Source organism: Athene cunicularia, assembly GCF_003259725.1.
Source record: "Athene cunicularia isolate RWA chromosome 3 unlocalized genomic scaffold, athCun1 chr3_part1, whole genome shotgun sequence".
NCBI lineage: Eukaryota > Metazoa > Chordata > Aves > Strigiformes > Strigidae > Athene > Athene cunicularia.
In genome coordinates this window covers 76,405,478-76,426,425 of record NW_020799097.1, presented here as the reverse complement: position 1 = coordinate 76,426,425, position 20,948 = coordinate 76,405,478, and the positions used below count along the sequence as shown (strand labels likewise).

Genomic DNA, 20,948 nt, shown 5'->3' with positions numbered 1-20,948 from the left:
AATCACTGTTCAGTGTCATTACCAGAAATGCCAACTGTTAGTCTGTTTTTGAAGTAACATATTCAGAACCACTGAAGAAATGAAAGTAATTTGGAGGAGCCGAATGTATCCATTTCTTTATTTACATGTGAAGCTATATAAATATATCTGACATCCTACATGGGAACATTTCTAATTACCCTTTGAGCTGGTGAAGGGTGATTTGAACGTGCATTTGCAAATTAAAAGAATGATTCATGGTTAGAAGACAGTAGATGAACCCCAAATTTTATTATTAGTACAGTACATTTTATTTAATTAGTATTTTCGTAGCAAAAGGAAAAACAGGAGATGTGAGCTGGATAGATGATGTGAAAAACCTGTTGATTTTGGACAGTGGTAACTAAAGAGATTCTCTTAAAGTTATGTCTGCTTGTTCAGTAACAAGCTGTAGTAGTAGAGCAGAGCACACCTTTTTGTTCCTACTGCATTTTGTCTGGATGACCTTGCTGTTGATGGCTTCTAGTATTCAATAAACTCAAAGAAATTTCCACATCCCTAGTTGTCAATAAATGCTTAAACTCATTCAGATTTAAATTGATCATATAGAGAATATATCAACAGTCATGAAACTTTATTAGGTGTATGTATAAAGTCAATGTGGAATGGTAAAAGCTTATGGACTGATTGCAGCTTATATAGGGTTATGAGAAAATTTGCCTTTCTTTTTAATAGTGCTGCATGGTCATGAAAAGATTATTAATCGTTTCATGGCCTTGGAGATCAAGGATTGTTGTTTGAGATCTAGGTGGAGGCCTGTCCTTGCAGAGTCATACTTTTATACTTGTACAGAGTCAGGAGGAACAGCAGCAAATTTAGAACCTATTGGGTAGTTTGAAGAGTTTTTTCATCACTGACCCCTTAGCAGTGAGGTTTGTAGTTTCCCATAGGAAGCAGAATGGAATTGCTTCTGCAAAACTCACTTTTTCACTGCGAGTGAAATAATGTCCTTGAGCTTTTTCCAGTATAGGGATAGCTATGCACAACAGTACTTCATGGTGGTAGCAATGGGGTATACCAGCCAAACTGGTACTTACACACAGACACAGGAAAGACTCTGCTGATGAAAACAATTCTTGTTAGCAACACTTCATGGTGTCAACACAGTTTTTTGACCACTGAAGATCAAGTGAAGGCCTTTTCTGGAGAAAAATATTTATGTGTAGAAGAAGTGAGCTCTTTGTTTTCTGCTGAAAGTGGCAATTTTGTTTTGTCATTTTTTCTTGTATTTTGTTTTGAGAAGCTATTTCTGAGAAGAGAAAGATTTGTACGTTGTTTTATATTTAGTTATGGACGTGACTCAGGAGACCAGTGTGGAAAAGCAGATTTATACAAGTAATTTAAATAACACAGTTACTTTGCTAAGTGTCACACATTGCTGTCTTTGTGTAAAGAACCAAATGTGTCTTAAGAAAAAGTAAGAAGAATGGTGTGAATAAAGGTGTTAATCTTTGGAAAGATCAGATTTGGTCTCCAGTGTCCTGTTAATTTAATTTTGACTCATTCCACTACTTAGACTACATAATTCAGACTTTAAACATTGTTTTTCATCTCCTACATTTTGCAATACTCAGCAATATGAACGACCTTTTCGGTATCGAAGTCAATATAGTGTTACTGTTCCTACTGTAGAAGTATTTTTTTAATAGTAAATCTTTTTCCTATAAACATATAGTGTAGCAGGTCAAACATTTGTGAAGATAGATATTTCAGTATTTTTATGCCCTTTATATCCTAAACATTTTAGTAGCTTTTTTGATTAAAAAAAAAAAATATATATATATTTCATATTGGAACACTGGTTTAAATAAATCATGAACTGTGGTTTCTTTAGTTTTGTTAGAATAATGTACTTTCTTCAGATCATGGAGTGTCTTTTTGGATCTGTATGTGAAATGTTCTTTTTCATTCTATTTAACTGCAACTGTAAAAACATGAAACTGAAGCTTACGAAGGCAAGTAACTGTGAAACTAAGTTTTCATTTAAGAATTACATGTGTCTATTGGATTATAAGAAAGAATAAATTGAGCTTTTTATTCTGGTAAATTGAGCAGGCTTGTTCTGGCAGGTTCAATGTACTGATGTAATGGTTTTGTGTGTGTTGTTGCTTTTTTTTGTGTAGCACATTCTTGTAATTGGAAAACAAACATCCTGACTTTTCCAGTGTCCCACTGCTAAAAATCACTCTTTAAAGAAGCTGTGAATGTAAATGGGTTTGAAGAGTTGGTTTGAAGTTTGGGATCAGAATAAACAGAAATTTCAAGTTTTCATGCATTTGTACCATAATGAAAGGCATCAAAATCGAGTAAATACTGAGCATGTTCAGGAGAGCTACTCCATGGAAGAAGTATTTTTCCTTCCAACTGCATGAGACATATGAAATAAATATGCTGAAATGGCTTGTCAGAGCTGAAATACTATGTGGCAGCTCTGTTTTCTCTTTTAAGATAGTTTAATTCTCATCTGTCTCACATTAGCATATGAATAACTGGATGAAAAACTCTCTTCCTTGTCTTGCAGAACGTTTTGAGACTGCCTGACTTTCTGCTTAAGAACAAGACAAATACTCAGTTACTGATTTTGTCAGAATTTCGAGTGTTTTTCTTTTGAACCCACTAAATGCCCTAACCACTGGACTACTGATTCTTCTTGGATAGACTTTACTCTTGTTTTGGCTATGAATTCCATACTTCTCTTTCACCATTGTTTTCTCTAAGCATAAAGTCCAACTTTAAGAATGCTGTTAGTCCTCTACAGATAAGGTACCTTCATCACTGCAGGAGTACCTATATATTGTGCATTATACTGCATCTCCTTAATTTCTGAACATGTCAGTGTGTTATTTTTTGAATTTCTTGTAATGTTTTATAATGTGCCTTGCATGTTTGCAGAATAAAGAAATTTATAATTATGAGAGGATGCATCTCATATCACTTTATTTTCTACAGCTGACAGCAAATGCTGAATTTTCACATGCAAATTGTACCTTTAATATTCCATGCCAGAAAACAGCCCCTGTTTAGTAATTTACCTGGTCTCACAAGGCTCAGATTGTTAACTATCGATCTCTGAAGTCTGTCTCCTTTCTTTCACACCTGAGTGTTCTTTGTCTTGTTGTCCATTTGGCTTGCTCTAGCTCTAAGCCATAGTGCAGGTCATTTTGTAGGCTATGTGGTGAGTTGAGAAGTTTGTAGTCAAATGATAATTGAAGCCTTAGCTAAAATAACCATATTAATATAAAATTTTTATTGTAGTTTCTGTCTATAAAATGAGGATACCATCACCATCCAACTTACAGGGGAGTTGCAATAATGCGTAGTTAGAGATTGTGAGGTATTCACGTGCTCTAGTGATACTGACCTCACAGGTCTAGGAGAGCAAAATCAGAGAAATGCCACTGCCTTCGTAGTGCCTAGATTTCCCTCAATTTCTTTAATGAATCAGGCTCATAGATTTTCGGTTATGATTGTTTTTCTGCAGGGAATGAAGTATGCATGTAATGGCATATTATTTAAATAATAACAATTACAGTGTGAAGCTCCCTACCTACTGCCAAGCCTAAGTATAAATCTTTTTTGCACAATCTACAAGGTCTTTGTTCAGTCTTTCAAGGCAATGCTACATTCTGAGCTACTGGAATCTGGAATAGCTGTGCATCTGATTTTGTCTACTGTTACAGAAACCTTTATGAATGATGAACATAAGAGATGGATTAGATGTAATTAATATTAATTATCATAACCATTGATAATGTAGAATCTTGGGTGATTGACCCTCGTAACAGCCCTAATGAAAGCAATGTCTGATAGTAAAATTAATCACAACAAAGCAGTGGCACAACTTGTGGCCATTTTTATGAGGAATGTTAGTAATACTTCGTGTGGTGGCACTATCATCTGTCTGTGGTATTATATATATGTAAATTAAAAAAGAAAAAATTTTAAAAATTATATTTTCCTCGCAATATTCTTTGCTTAAAATGTTTCATCTTGATTCATGTGCTTTAAGTTCATAATTTAAAATTATATAGCTATTTAGTAATAGAGTTACTACAGGATCTCTCTCTATATGCTACCGGTCTTACAAATTTATCAGTGAAAGAAATTGGATCATTGAATACAGTAAATAAGAAAACACAGTTTGCCAACAGCATATTGTGTCTCTGAGGTGGTGCTTTAGTTGTGTTAATATTAAGAATGTATAAGGATAGATGGCTCAAGAGAATAGGAAATAAAGCTGAAGTCTTGGAAATACAGATTTGATCCCTGCTGTTCTAACACTGTATAACCTTTGCCATGTTATGTATTCTTCATGTGCCTAAATTCCCTTTGTGTTTAAAAGACAATAGCTCTGCCGTGCTGTATAGGGTGTGACAGTGATAAATGCTTTGAAATTTTGAGAGTCTTTGTGATTCTGTGGTAATAGGAGACTATACATTGGTGGATGTAATGAAATGTAGAAAAACAAAACAGAAGATGAAACTTTTTCCTTGTAAGAGCTGTTCCTGCTGATTTTGCATTGGAGGCAGGTTTTTTGTGGTTTTGTGACTTTAAAATCAGTTCTGGATGACAGACTGCTTCTTTACAGGTTGTCTGAGGGAAAAAATAAAGGAAAATTTTAGAGACTGTGATAGGGACATTGTTTTCCACCATTCTACTGTTCCATAAAGTTTATTTTTCATCCAAAAATGAATGGAAGTTTAGATTTGAAGAGTGGCATACAGATGGGCTTGCAAGTTCCACCTTTATATGCGTGTGTAATTTTCTTTTTGTAAACGAGTATTTGCAATCCCATTCATTCTGGTGGTGTTAACTTGTTTAATATTTTTGTTATAGAACAAAATTATCGGATGTTTCTGGATGAGTTTCATGGCGTGAATGTTGTCATACCTGACTTTTCAACAAATGAGACTGTTTTAGGTAGGCAGCAAGAAAGATGTTTTTCTAGTACAGGGGATGAATACAGTCACTTGGATTTCAGGAAATACAGTGTTAGGATAATTTTAAAATTGCCGTTCCCTGATATGAGATAATCAAGAAATTTAAAGATTATCCATGTTTTTTAAGTATTTTCTATTGAAATAAATGAGTGAGTGCATCCTAGAAAATAAAATACTTCTCTTACAAGGTAGTATTTTCCTCTGAGTCTATATGCAGCGTACTGGGTTTTCAAGGCAAATACAGTCCAACCCAGACATAAACAATGACTGACTTCAGCAGAATAGAATCCACTGCCTGAATGGTGACTTTAGAATGGGATTTTCTAAGATTCTAAAACAGTTGAGTTTATCCAAGTACTTTTCATTGTCAAAAGCTGTGTTTCTCTACATTATCTACTTTATTCAATCCTTTATACTACAAATATAGCACAGTAACTGTGTAAAAGTATCCATGCTTTCTAATTGAATTCTTTTTCTCTTTTTCTTTCTTTCCTAACTAGAGTCTGTGTGTATTTACACCACCAGGAGCTAAAGAAGGACAACCGCGGCTAATTCCTGCAGGGCCCATTGCACATGGCACTACAGTATCTGCTTATGTAGCCAGATCCAGAAAAACGTTATTAGTAGAAGATATTCTTGGGGTAAAAAGCTTTCTCTTGCTAATGAGATGATTACAGCATGTTCTTAGAATGAATATTTTGATGCTGAAATGTTTATTGAGCTGAATGTGTAATGATAGAATTTACATCTGTCTTGCTACCGAGAAAATAAATTTGTGTTTGGATTAGTTTGATGGAATAACTTCAGAATATCTGATTTATTTTAAGTTCAAAGATTAATTTATTTTGGTCTTTGAACATTTTGTTTTGTTGTCAGATAAGGGAAGTAAAGGTACCATCTTCACCTGGGGAGAAAAAAACCCTATCAGTCAAAACTTATTGTCCTCCTGATCTTGAAATACTTAATGTGCTAATCCCAAACAAGAAGACTTCCATATAGTCAATCAGAGTTTGATTTCATTATAGTACAGCGCTCACACTGACAAGAATGTCAATCAGAATTCAGGTTGTTAGATAGGACTTTGATCTCTACTTACACAAATGTAAAGCTAGGATACTCGTAATATCATTAGACCTACATGAAAGACAACTAATGTAAATGATAGCAAAATTCAGGCCTTTGTAAAAGGATTCAGAAAATCCTAAAGTGATATTCTGATAATTCTTGGCACTCTGTATTTCTGTCCCTTCTAATTTTTTTAAAAACTTCATCCTCTAGTTGCATCTATGCAACTGTATGAAACTGGTATCTAAACAGTACTTTGTAAGAAGACTTTAAGATCAGCTGGTTATGAGAAAACCAAGGAAGTTTAAATTCTCTTCCCTCTTCAGTGTTTTTTGTCCTTTTGAGTTCTGTCCAGAATAGCAGTCTTTGGATACTGTGGCCTAAATTGGACATTGCTGTCTCTATTTTAAAAAATATTTGTTAAAAAATGTATGACCTTTATTAGGCAAACTCGGGCTATAAACAAAATACCAAATGCCTAATGTGAGTACACATAATCAGGACCACAAAAACAAAAGGCAGAAGCTGATTTTCCAGTAGCAACAGTCAGTGCTTTCTATATATCCTGGGCTATAAAGATTTTATACGTTGTTAGGTTTTTTTCAATCACATATACGGCCTAAATTGTTACTGGTAATTTTCAATATAATGATATCCTTGTATATGAGGTTTGTATATTTTCATTTTACATTCATAATAAAATTGGGTTGGGGGGTGATGGGGGGATGGTGTGCTGGTAATGGGTAGTGGGGAGGAGTTTTGAACTTTTTTGTTGGTTTACAGTATTGGTAGATTATTGACCAAACAGAGATTCATTGTGTTGACATGGTTTACCTTCATGTGATTTTAGGACCATCTCAACAGTGAAAGGGAAGTGCTTGCAGATAGACTTGCCAGCTCTTTTTTGGGGAGGTCAGAATTAAAAAGTGAAAGCAGGAGGCTGGTGTTGGAAAGTGCTACCCAGTCTCTTTTGTCTGTTATTTGTTAAAATTGATTGTTATCTTAGTAATTAAGGTAGAGATTACTTGCTGTTTTCTTTGAGAAAGGAGAGATTTTGATCAGCCTTGAAGGAATGTCTGTCTTGCTTAAGCACAGCCTGCAGGGAGCATCTGGTATGAATCAAGTACTTAAGGATTAAGACCCACAAAGCAGGTCTTGCATGCTTCACATCTGCTTGTTACTGCCTTACTAACTGTAACATCCAGGTGGTTTCTCAGGTCTTTGTGTTTTCCTACACGGGGAACTGAAGCTGTTAAGCCCTGGACATTCACTATGTAGATTAAATGTTATGAATTTGGGCCTTTTAGAGCAGCTGTTAGGATTATTTTAACATTTGTTCCTATAACTTTTGCACTGGTTTATTCAGGATGCATAAACAAGGGAACAAGAAAGATTCTTACTCTCATGCATAATTGTTTGGGAACACATTTTCATCCTGAGGAGTTGGCTGAGAATTATAACTCTCTATAACCTAAAGTCTTAGCCTCAGGTTTTGAATTTTGTTCTCCTGAAAGCACTGCTGTCTGTTTTGAAGGGGTTTGGGGGGGGTGTGTGTGTGTGTGTGTAGTGGGGTTGTGGTTTTTGTTTCGGTTTTTACTTAAGCTGGACTTGCATTAGCAATGAAGTGCTGGTTTTGCTGCATGTGAGATTAGAGAAAATGTATTATAGAAACAAACCCAAAGCTGTGTCTAATATCACAGACAATTCTGACTTTATATTGATATGGTTATCTGTATATATAAATTAATGGTGAGACTTTTGTATTGCATTTTTTTAGTAAATGTCTTAATACTGTGTGTAAATTATGTTGAGAGATACAAGTTTTAGCGAAATTTATCATTTTCCTGCAGATTTGATCAGCCAGGAGAGGGAGGAAAGTGTCAGTTAATGTTACATTCATGTAATGTTACTTTCATGTTAATGTTATGATATTTACGTTTTATCAGATTATGTTTACATTTTCTAGGATGAGCGATTTCCCAAAGGTACTGGACTGGAATCAGGGACTCGTATCCAATCTGTTCTGTGTTTGCCAATTGTCACTGCAATTGGTGATCTGATTGGTATCCTGGAGCTTTACCGTCATTGGGGTAAAGAAGCCTTCCACCTTAGTCACCAAGAGGTGAGCTCATGTCCAGCCTTTGCCCACTTCCCCACAACGGTCAGCACTTCAGCTCCCCCAGACTTTCTTCTCTCACTCTTCTCATGTGTTTTTTACCTTTTTCATACTTGTTTTTTGTTCTCATTGAATGTTACTTTTCGAAAAATATAGTGATTTGCATTTCAGTCACAGGAGGTAAAATTAGATACACAAGTACAGGGACACTTCAAGAATTTTACCTTGTGTTCTTTTGTGGAAAAACAGATTCAGGATTTCTTTATAGATTATACACTCAATACAGAGTTGTTAGAGAAGTTAATACAGATCAGGTGACTGAAACATAAGTGTAAATCAAATGTCAAAAATCAAAATCACTTTATATAAAAACGATACTTGTGACTTATCCTAAGTCTCAATTTTAACTTTCCAGTAAAGCTTTATTTTACTGTTTGGAAGATTGGTGTGGGTTTTTGGGCTTTTTTCTGTTTTTTTGTTAATTTTTTTGGTGTGGCTTCTCACCTGAATGAACCCTATTATAAAACATAATGTTACAATGTTGTAGCAGAAGTATAGCAAATCTCAGTGGTAGGTCTCACAGGAGGGGAAAGTGATTTATTTTAAACCAAAAGTGAAACAAAAGAGATTTCATGTATTTGCATTCACATTCTTAGCTCCACGCTCTCTCAGGCACCAAGATGTGTGTCCCCAGGTGGCATTTCCAAGAGTCACGCACAAAAATGTATGTATCCAGGTAGACTCTCCAGGATGCCTTGAAGTGGGAAGACTAGGGATGCCAGCTGTTGTGTCCTTATGTCTCCTTGTTTCTTCCTAGGTTGACAATCATGTGCTGCTTTTGGGTCAGCCTTTTTTTAGCCTTTAGGAGCTGACATCTTTTGTCTCTCTAGCCTGTCCCTTCTCTGTGAGTCATCAAGATTTACTCACCATCCTTTGTCTCCTGACCTAGATGTCCTTAGAAACTGTGTAGATGTGCTGGTGGTACCTGGATGACCTGCTAATCTAGGTGCCATTCATAAAGCTCTCTTCTGCTTTATTTTTCCTTCTGATGCTTCCCCACCCAAATATTCTCATTCATAATAATTTTGTCATTTCCATGACTGTTCTAAACTGCACAGTTTACTGTATTTATATAAGGTCTGTGTAGCTACATTGTCCATATATGTTCATTTGGCAATCCAAAGATATGAGTTGTTAGCCAAGTACAAACAGATCTGAAAATGGAGCAGATGTCTCAAAGGCTATTGTTCTTTTAAAGGTGGTAGAAGTGCATCTTAGATCTCATGTCTGGGGGAGGGTCCTTGTTATGTCCCATCTATGTGTTAAGAATGCTCTCTCATTAAGGTGAATGTACCATTTGTTTCTCGCTGTACCCTTCCCTAGGGAAGGGAACCTAAACACAGAGGTTAGGCAAAATGGGGTGAGTTCTAGCCAGGTATGTTGTCTCAATAGTGGTACAAGATGCACCATGGAGCAGTTTAGATATACTGAACACAAATTATTCTTGTGAAAAGGACAGAAAAGTTGCAGACAAGAGATATTAAAACTAGTCTTCCCAAGGAAGAAAAACCCAGCAATTTTTGTCAATTGTATAGTCTGTTTATCAGTAACCTAAATAGCCTAGCATACCTGTGATGCTCATACATGTATATTAGTTGGGCAGTCAGTGTCACTTCAGCCTTGGTGTCGCACCTGATGTTTTTTCAAAGTAAGTAGAGATCATGATAGGGGATTGAATTAGTCTGGTGGTGCCAGTGTCCCTGCTTGCAGAACAGACATTCATACAAAATCAGGCTTCATTAATTCTGGTGCTTACACACAATGTATTTTTTTTTTTAATTATCCTATTGCATTAATCAATCTACAGTTCAGATAGGTCTCAGACATACATTGGTCTGTGGAAATATTAATTTTTTATGTTGTATGAAGTTCCTTCTGTAACTGAAGTTCATGAATGTTCTACTTGAAAAAGACAGACTACTAAATAAAAATATTTTATTCATAAATGAAAAATATTTTAAGGTCACTTTCTGAGTGTTCTAACACATTCTTTTCATTTTCAGCTTTCAGAAAGCTTTTGGATACCATTAGCAGTTTTTATAAAATGTACGATGTCTTCTGTTTAAAAAGAAACAAATAAATGTTTTAAAAGTACCTTAGGAGGGTATGCAGCAGCAGACCTCTTGTACTTTTGTCCTCTGTGTTCCTATAAAGCTCCCGTGCTTCAAGGACAGGAGATTATGCATGGTAGCTCATCTTAGTTAACTGCAATTTACATGACATTTGTTTGAAATGTTGCCTGGAAACTGTCATACTTAAAACAGTAGTCTTGAGCTGAGAGATCAGGTCTGATTCTTCTGCCACCAAAATGGTAGTGAAAGAAACAGTACCTGTTTACAGCTAGAAATAGCTGTGGTGAAAGAGATGCCCCAGAAAGATGTTATGGGGTAATTTATTTCTATGGCAGATGCCTTTCAACAGTATACACAATGTAATTTTTAAAGCCCTCAGCCTATGGGATGTTTGCTTTGATGTTGTATTTCTGAGCTGATGGGTTCCCAGTACCTCTTCTGAAGAGCCACTGGTAAGCATTTTTTTGTTACAAACAATGGGGATTGTTCTCTTGTGCCTGGATGTACCTTACTAAAATTGAAACTCCTGCAGATATACTAAGTCTTTTGCAAAGTAAGTCTTTCCACAAATTGTTACTTCCTGCCTGTCTAAAACAGCTCAGTCAGTTTGCTTAGCAGCTAGAGAAAACAAGCATGTAAATGATGTGCGGTTTTCAAGGTTTCTTCAGTTAGTTTCGTCTCTTTTGTTTCAGGTTGCAACAGCAAATCTTGCATGGGCTTCAGTAGCAATACATCAAGTACAAGTAAGTGTGAGTGGTTTTTAATTTTTTCATTGTGTAACCCTTCTGCCAGAACTTGATTAGTAGGAACATGGTTTATGGTCAAATTTAGGTGGAGGTCACTACTGAGAAGTTGATTCAAGCCCTTTCTCTGAACCTGGGAAAAATATGCTAACATTCTGGTGTTAATTGAGCTAGTTTTCCTGACCTGCAAGTGTGAATCAAATAACAAACAGTATTTTTACTATTCCTTTAGTTTAACTATTTTTACTATTCCCTCAGAAAGTTTAACAAAGTAGATATATAATCATTAAAGTGGAATTATAACAACGTTGCAGTTTTTTCTTGTAAGAAGGCAAATTCTAGGCCAGCTGGCTGCTTTCCTCCTGCTTTGGTTTGAGGTTATTAGGTGTTGCTGTCAAAGCCTACTTTGAGCCATTCTCGCTAGCTGCTTCATGGTCCTGTAACTACTCTCACTAAGGATGCTTCATGCTGTCCCTAGTCAGATGCCTAATGAAGCTCCACACAGTGCAAGCTGCTCTAGCAAACTCTAGCAGCTTTCCTAATAGGTTTTGTTACTTCAGCTAGTAGAAGATGGTAACACTGAAACTAAATATATTCCGTCAACTCACAGAAGATGCTAAAATACGTTCTTCTGTCAACTCACAGGAAGAAGTTCGTGACATTCTTTTTTTCAATGTGTCTTTCGTACACTTAGAATCATAGAATTGTTTAGGTTGGAAAAGACCTGTAAGATCAAGTTCAACCATTAATGTAGCACTGCGAAGTCCACCAATAAACCATGTGACTATGCAGCACATCTACATGTCTTTTGCTTCCAGGGACGGTGACTCCACCAGTTCCCTGAGCAGCCTGTTCCAATGTTTTAACAACCCTTTCAGTGAAGAATTTTTTCCTGATACCCAATCTGAACCTCCCTTGACACAACTTCAGGCCATGTCCTCTTGTCTTATCTCTTGCTACTTGGGAAAACCCACCTTGGTACAGCCTCCTTTCAGGTAGTTGTCGAGAATGATAAGGTTTCCCTTCAGCCTTATTTTCTCCAGGCTAACAGCCATTCCTCAAAAGACTTGTGCTCTAGACCCTTCACCAGGGTTGTTGCCCTTCTTTGGATGTGCTCCAGCACCTCAATGTCTTTATTGTAGTGAGGGGCCAAAACTGAACACAGTATTTGAGGTGCGGCCTCGGCAGTGCCAACTACGGGGCATTTCCTTTGTTGTGCTGCCACGCTATTTCTGACTCAATCCAGGATGTTATTGGCCTTCTTGGCCACCTGGGCACACTCCTGGCTCATATTCAGCCAGCTGTTGACCAACAACCACAGGTCCTTTTCTGTCAGGCAGCTTTCCAGACACTCCTCCCCAGCCCCATGTAGCGTTACAAGGGTCGTTGTGACCCAAGAGCAGGATCCAGCACTTCGCCTTGTTGAACCTCATACAGTGGGCCTCAGTCCATTGATCCAGCCTGTCCAGATCCTTCTGTAGAGCCTTCCTACCCTCCAGTATGTCAACACTCCTGCCCAACTTGGTGTCATCTGCAAACTTACTGAGGATGCACACAATCCCCTTGTCCAGATCATTGACAGAAGACTTGCACAAAGCTTCCTGCTTTTCTAGGCTGTCATGTTTGCTACCTTTGGTGCTGGAAGTCATTGACTTTGTTTAGGATGGTCATTCACCCTGTCACAGTTAGGCAGAATTATCTGACATAGACTAATACACGCTAGCAGAATTGCAATTGCATGCAGTTGTAGCTTCACTTTGTAACAATGACTCCTTCTTTAACTGAGAAGTCTTTCACACATAGCAAAACAAACCATGGAAAGTTTAGTTTAAGTCTTCCACTGGTCATTTTTATTTCTCTCCCTCCTCCTAAGCGAAGGCTCTGCCCTTCCAAGTTTTTGCATGATAAGAATGCAAGTTTTGTTCTGGCATTGGGCCATACCTACCAGACTCACAGATGGCCTTTAGGAAGTAGTGTATATCAAGAAGTTGTTCCTAGTTATGTAATTATATGCAAGAATAAGTCTTATGGATGTAGGTTTTCATATTTTGCATATTTATTTATATGTGCATTACACAGATGAAATATGTTACAAGTTCTGAATGATATTTTGTTGTGTAAAAGGTACAAAGAGTAGAGGCTTGTTTTCTTATTTTGACCTCAGTGATTGTTCTAGTAATATGCAGGTGTACAATCGTACTTTAGGTACAGAGTATGTAATTAGGTGAAGTAAAAATATAGTTTGAAGCTTTGCTTCAGCTAACACTTTGCTTCTAAAATGTAGTATGCATACTATTTTTTTGTGTTTATATTCATGCTGATTTCTCCCAAAGCTGAGTGTATATCATCTGCTACTTAGCTTACTTAAACTTGCCTGATGTCAGTCTTCAGGTGTATCTACATGATACTTTGAAACCTGGAAAAAAAGTGGTAAAAGTGTGATAAGGAAGAAAGCAAACAAAATATCCTTAGAGCTGAGGGTCCAGATAAGAAGGTGTCATTAAGTTGATTCCATAACCATATTCAGTGGCAGCCTTTGAGACAGCATGAACAAGTGTAACAACCGTCTTAAGAAGGATGTTAATTGCATTTGACAGTTTTAATTTAACAGTTGGATATCTAAGATTGAAACCCAGCTCACAAATACATTTTAATCCACTTAATTTTATACAGTGCTGTAATGTATGTATCTACTAGTTGTGGTATTTTTTTCATCCAAATTAAGTGGGTAGACTGTGTGACTTCAGTGTTCTGGAGCAAATTATGTGATCTGTGCTTCCAGGTGTGTCGGGGCCTTGCCAAGCAGACTGAACTGAATGACTTCTTGCTTGATGTATCGAAGTAAGTGTAAGCTCTTTAATTTCATCAATTTATTTTGATAAGCTTTTCTAACACGGCTCTTCCAATCTACCTGTGTTTTACACTGTAGCTCACAACCAGGTGTGAAGGCACACCTTGGAGGGTGGGCAAACTTCAGCATATCAATAAGAATGAATGATGTTTGTGGCAATGGTGTATACCTGTTAAACTTTCTTTTTGGTGGTGTGCCAGAAAAAAATACAACGTCCAATTTTACCTTACAGGTTTTGTTTACTCTTGTGGTCTTAAGCATGGGGGGTTTTTTCTTTTTTTTTTTTTTTTTCTCTCTTCTTGTGACAGAGTTAAACATGGCCCTCTTTTGAGAAGTGACATACAGACTTGCCATCTGTTTTCATGGCCACTTTTAGGAAGTTTGAAACGACTTTATGAAAAGTCAGTTAGCTTGCTTCAGCTTCCCTCCCCTTTTTTTGACATGTATGTATACATACACACACACACACACACGCATGAGTATATACACTTCAGGGATATATCCTTGAAGAATCGGGGCTGCCACATGATTATTCTTCCCCTGCATTTTCTGAAGGCTCTGTTTTCATTTTCAAAGACTATAACTACATGTGATATATTTTCTTTTAATTTCTTGTCACAATAAATGCAAGATCAAATTAGAAATACAGAATGTGACAGCTTGGGCTTAGACTTGCAAAGTCAATTTAGTGTCTTAGGTGATCTGCTCTTCCTCCATCCCTTTTTGCTTTGTTGCTGCTATTAGCATCTTTAAATAGTAGAGAGCACCAAAAAATTAAAAGACAAACCAGAGTTGTACTTTTGGTAAATCACAGTCTGGGGTACTTACAAGTGTTTATCAAACTATTTGGTTGAAGAATTTCTAAGTGCATCACAAAGGGCAGATGATACTGTGAAAAAATGTCTTGGATTTCTGCTGTTGAAAACACTTCTATGGGCCTTGATGAACAATTCTGAAAGTGATGAGATTACAGGACATCCAAGATTCCTATGCCATTACTCAGGAATGCAGAATGCCGAGTCCACAAGGCTGGAATGGGGAGTGATACACTGCAGGGAGGAGTCTACCCCTTGCAGGGAGGGCAAGCTGGTTGTATCCAGATGTTTTTTCCTAGCTTTTTTCCTCATGAATGACATTTTTAATTTTTTTTTTAAATTTCAGTTTAGGTTCAGAGTGTGTCTCCTAAAGGGCACTCTCATTGTTCCCTTGCCAGAGCTACCCAATTGCTGCAGTGTCTTGCACCATTATGTTTCTTTCCAGGGTGCTTTTATGTTGCTAACATCTGTACTGAGATAGTTTACAAGAGAACTCTGGATCAATCTACCCAAATTTATGGGCTGACAATTTACTCTTGGCACACAGTCCTGGATTGTTTTAAATAACTTGGTAATTATTTTTAAATTTTAAGATAAAAATTACAATAAATACCACAAATATTTAATATGGATTTCTATGAGAAAATACCTTTAGTACAACATTGTCAATTGCTAGAATTGTTTAGTTTTAACAAAAAAGAAACCCTGTGTTTTGAGCCACAAAATTGGGATATCATTTACTATCAACTTTATGAACTTCAAATAGGTAAAGACTTGCCCTAGTAAGAAAATAATTAGTTCCCTCCTAGAAATGGTCTGTACTGTTTCTTACATGGAAGGAGGGCTTCTTATTCAGTGAGGAAATTGTTAGTACGCGGTATCACTGGGACATGTTCTGTAACATTTTAGAAAGGGCATATTATGCAGCACTCCAGCTCTTCGTGTCCCAGACAATGTAAGACCAGTGTATTATATATTTCCTTTCCACTAGACCCACACAGAACTGAGCTGTATATATGTTCAAGGCCATGGGAATAGTGTCGTTCTGTCTGCCGAGAACATTGTAATCCGAGGGTTATTAAGACTTGGCATGTAGAAAATTTAGACTTCTTTTACTTATAAGTTTGACCTTTATCTTTCAATGTTCTTGACTGTCCTTGGACAGTTACCACTTTGCTGTGAAACCGAGATTTAATTTTTTTTTTATAAGTCACAAGATCGGTCTTTTTCTGCAACTTTAACATGCTACACCTGGGTTGATAGAGAGGACTCATTAACAGTGTTATAAATTGTTGCCTTTTAAATAGTGTTAAGGGTTGGATAATATGATGTGAATTTAGCTACATTACTTAGTTTTATTAGCTCTCAGTATGTAGCTGTCTATGCATAAACCTAATGAGATATTTTGAAAGCATGTAGATAATATATCTCAGCAATGGAATAAATTATGTTTCTTTGATCTTTTGGATTGCTTTTCTTTTCCTTTTTACTTCTTTGAAAATTTTCAGTGTGTAAAGGGTGCCAAGGCATTTTGATGGATTCTTGGTGTTGCTCAGCAGGGTCCTATTCAATCCATGGTAGGCAATGTTTGGTAGTCTTTTCCTTTTTTACAGTGAAAATTCTACATATTATAGAGAATATTCTACAATTCTGTCATTGTAGAATAATGGCTTGAAGGAAGAGAGCTAGGACCATTTCTCAACTCTCTTGTGCTATGGTAGGCCAATTAGTGATTTTCAAGGTGCAGAGGTTTGTCCTTGCCTATCTGAGCTCCACTGTTAAGTGGTTGTGAAACAAGAGCCCATGACAGCCATTTGAGAAGTGTTTGACTAAATGCCAATATTTACTGACTTCTCTTTCTCTGCAGAACATATTTTGATAATATAGTTGCAATAGATTCTCTACTTGAACATATAATGGTAAGTTGTCTTTTTCACTTCTAAGTTTATTAGACTTAGTTATTAAAGTTCTTCATTCTCCTTTCCTTGAAGTAAGACATTGAAATATATGAGCTGTTTCTAACGGACACGTAATACAAAGTGTATTAACATCTCTATATGAAAGAAGATGGCGAATGTCAGCTTGGTTTTATGTTGTCTTGATAACTCCATTTCACAGCTTTTATAAGTAATGAAAGGTGACTGTCTCTCAACCAAATAGTTACTATTGTGTTTTAGATAAGGTTTGAAAATTGTAACAGAAAGGCTTCTGGTTTTCTTTTTATTTCAGATTGTTGTACTGCTTCTTTTTTCCTAAATTCAATTTGCTACATGCTGCAAAACACTCCTGTAGAAGTTATTGTCTGTAGGAAGGACTAGAGGTCAAACATTACTCCTAGAATATTTGTTCCAGTTGCTGAATGAGGTGTGCATGACATGACATCCCTTCTGTTTTGCAAAACAATTTACACCCATAACTAGAGTGGCAGAGTCACTGTTTTAAAATAGAGTCATGTTTTATAAAAACTAATAAAGCCAAGTCCATTGAAATAACTAATCAATAAATTAAAGTACATTTGAGAATCAGGTTATAATTTTCTAAATCAGTTTTAAATCCAGAATTATTTCCTGAATAGTGTTTGTAAATACATGTGGACTGGTTGGTTGTAGCACATTTTGAATGTTTGATATGTGAATTATGCTTTTTAGCTTTAGGCACATCCGTTCCATACTGCAGTTCTTTTTCCTGAATGTCAGTCTTAATCAGGTCTGTGATGCTATTGTTTCAATTTGGGTTACTCTCCAACAGTACTCCCAATACTTTCTCCAATCTTCAAAGTGATATTCTTAGACTATTCAGAGGCAACAAACTTAAAATGCAAACAATATTAATGTGGTTTTATTTAGAAACTGGAATTAGTAATGGAAAATATTCTGAGTGTTTGTCTTATTCTAGTTAGTACACAGTCAAGGATTCTGCACATAGGACACATTTCTGAACATTGACTTTTCCAGTTTAAATAACTGCTTAAAAATAGCTTAACATTTAAAAGAACTGGTGTAATACAACATATGGCATTGAGAACAAATATTGATATTCTTCACTGTTCTTCCATATGAATAGAGGTCTGGTGGAAAACACAATTGGCAGTAAAATACGCTTACTCTTTCAGCTTCTTTTCCAACACTTGGCTGCATCGTGATTCTGCATTTTAACCCGCGTAGATGTTTCATACTCAGCTTCCTTTATAAGCTGTAGCAGTTGGCTGTTTCTTGGGCCAACTAATATGTGTTTGCACATTTATTGCCGTTTTATGGGAGCGTGATTTTATCATTATGTGGCTTACTCTGTGTCTCACAGTGACAAAAGAGCAAAACTGAATTTCACCTCACCACCCTTTGGTGATTGCACTTAAAGATTGATTTGTTCCTGTAATAATAAAGAAAAACATACAGGGATTTTAGCATTCTTTTCATTTTTATTTTCATTAAAATTCCTCAGTGAAGTTAATGATAAAAGGGTATTTTTCAATACAGATGCCAAGAGGGGAAGCAGAAGATCAAATTGCCTTGCAAATTTTCTTACCAGTAGTTACAAACAACCTATCCAAAAGGTGGTCCCTGGCCTCCTTGTATGCAATGCAAAGCATACGTTTTGTACTGATAGTCCCCTTCAGGCGCTGGCCTGGATTTGAACTTGGATTTCAGAGAAAATAGTCTTTCTCATCCCATTAACTATTTCTCTCAATTAGTAGAGTTTAAGCAGTTATTTTTGAAAAGCATGAGTTTTGACCAAGGTAAGTTCTTGAATCATATACGTAAGAACACCAGAGGTTTATTGTGTAAAATCAACACTGTGCTATTTATTTTATAAAGAAATCTGATACGGTTTCAGAGTAACCGTACTGGACCCCTTGTCCTTTTTGGCACAGTTTATATTCACTCTGTTTTGAGCAAAGGAATAAATGGTGTGAGTGGTCAAGATCTTTAAACTTCTTAATGCACAACTTCTTAATGCACTAAGTGGGAAATATTTCACAGTTACCTCTTAGCTTGTAGTCTCCCTGATTTTCTACTGCTCTGATGGAGCAAATGGAATAGAAAACAACAGAATCTTTCCAGCCACAGACTCTGTTGGTATGGGAGAGCCCTCCAAGTTTTGTAGAGTTGGTTTAAATGGTTTCTGTGCAGTTCCCATTACACAGCTTGTATGACACAGGATTAGAGTCTCCCAACTAATGATTTATTGTCTCAGATTTTTTCTGCCAAGGTCCAATTTGTTTATTTGCATTAATATGCTATGAAATATTTTAGGGTTTTGGTTTTATTTTCAAAAGAGTAGAGAGAAAGGGTGGTGGAGTTAATTCATTCATATGAAAGTCTTGAAAATTCTTAAAACCTGCATGCATTGCACACCAAGATGTAATCAGCCTCTTTTTGTGGCTGAATGACTAGATAGCTATTATATTTTAAAAAGTTGAGCAAGAATCACCTCAGATCATGCTCTACCATGCAGTTACTATACTTTCTGAACAGATAAGAAATAGAGATGTATCTGAATTGGATAGAGCAGGTTCTTGAACTGGACTATGTGACGTCTTAACACAGTAATCTTTGGTTCGCTCTTTCCTCTCGCTCTCAGAAAGTCCATTGTATGTCAAAAAAACATTTCCGTGAAGAGCTGCTGTGTTCCCAGAATGAGATTCTGTTCTGACAGTGACTGCTGGCTGGCAGTTAGTTTTCTAAGATAAAACTAGCTGGTTCAAAGTATGATAGAGACCATGCAAATTCTTGACTACGGGTGGTACCTTGTGGACTTTGGTTTGTTCATGTAGAACTGCTAAGTCTCAGCTTTTGTGCAAGAAATGGTCTCTAGCCTTAGGGTGGCGCAGCTATTTCCTATACCACTGCTCAGAGCCACATAGTGTCACATAATGACACTTCAAATCTTCCCTATTTGTTTATTGTTATGTATTACAGGTACCTTTAGCTTTTTTAGAAACAAACAATAGCCTCTCTGCTATGTCTTACTTTCCTGGCTGTTTAATACCAACATATTTGCATTGAAGATACAAAAAGATAAAAATGTTCTTAGGTCTTGTTATATCCTATCTATTTAAAATCAAATAAAAGTGAATAATATCTAAACATAGAGAGAGGAAAGGTACCATTTTGAAAAACATTCTTTGTACTTGAAAAACAGTGTAATAGGAAGGCCTTTTTTCTTTTAGCAAATGTACAAGTCTCTAAAGATTTCTGTATTTCTCAAAGAGAAGAACACTCTAATTTTTGAAAAAAACATTATTGAATAAAAGACACACTTTCACTTTGAATTATATCCTAAAAGATTGCTGTGAAGGTGGATACTACTTTAAACAGATTTTCATACTGGATTATTTCTCAAAACTTTTATCTTCTAGGGACTTATGTTTTTATCAGATAAATGACTGAAGGTCATCTAACTCTTGACCGTTAACTCTAGTTTTCTTTTTTGTCTATAGATATATGCAAAAAACCTGGTGAATGCAGATAGGTGTGCACTCTTCCAGGTTGACCACAAAAATAAGGAGTTGTATTCAGACCTTTTTGATATTGGAGAAGAAAATGATGGGAAGCCTGTTTTCAAGAAGACCAAAGAAATAAGGTAAGAGTAGCTAGCAGAACAATGCAGTTTCATTATAACTACGGATGTGCAGGCATTTTATTACCCAGTCTCTGTGCCTATCTGCAGGTACCCTGACAATACTTGTCATACTGTGATATCATTCCCACCAGGACCCGCCTCCAGAAGGTAGTACTTCTGGGAATGACATTGCAGTGCCATCGAAACAACGTCTCTGAAGCTATAACGTCACTCCTGGAAATGCCGTCTTCCGGAGGCGGTCCTTTTGGAAATCATGTTGGGAAAAAAACAGAGGTGTTCTGAGGTAGGTAAAGGTGCAGGTAAAGGTGCACCTAATCCATAGTCTGCCAGTATGGGACTTTTTTTCCCAAGAGGAATTGGAATTTGTGCGATTCAAGCACATCCAAAGCGAGGAAATAGTAATTTGCACTTCTTAGGGATGGATTAGGCATATGTAGAATCGAGTATGGACTGGTCATTTGTGTTGAAGATTTCAGGTCCAATAATTTAATTTTACTTTCTCTCATGTGAATTTAGAGTATTTTCAAACTATTAAATAATTATGATTCTGAAATATGCTTGAAGTGGTGAATTTGAAAATGTATATGGGCTTGTAATGAATACCTAGGATTCTTTGCCTAAAACTGATGTATGTTTCTGTTTCAGACCAAAACTACATACATTT

General features: G+C 36.4%; 1 protein-coding gene across 2 annotated transcripts in view; it reads left to right on the top strand.

Annotated features, from left to right (window-relative positions):
- Window positions 1–20,948, top strand: part of PDE10A (phosphodiesterase 10A) — a 375,046-nt gene that overhangs the window by 324,079 nt on the left and 30,019 nt on the right. For both annotated transcript variants that reach the window (XM_026846120.1, XM_026846118.1), the window contains exons 6-11: window positions 5,480–5,620; window positions 8,011–8,166; window positions 10,985–11,035; window positions 13,818–13,876; window positions 16,569–16,620; window positions 20,142–20,284. In XM_026846120.1, the coding sequence (XP_026701921.1) occupies window positions 5,480–5,620; window positions 8,011–8,166; window positions 10,985–11,035; window positions 13,818–13,876; window positions 16,569–16,620; window positions 20,142–20,284 (602 nt within the window). The remainder of the gene's footprint in view (window positions 1–5,479; window positions 5,621–8,010; window positions 8,167–10,984; window positions 11,036–13,817; window positions 13,877–16,568; window positions 16,621–20,141; window positions 20,285–20,948) is intronic.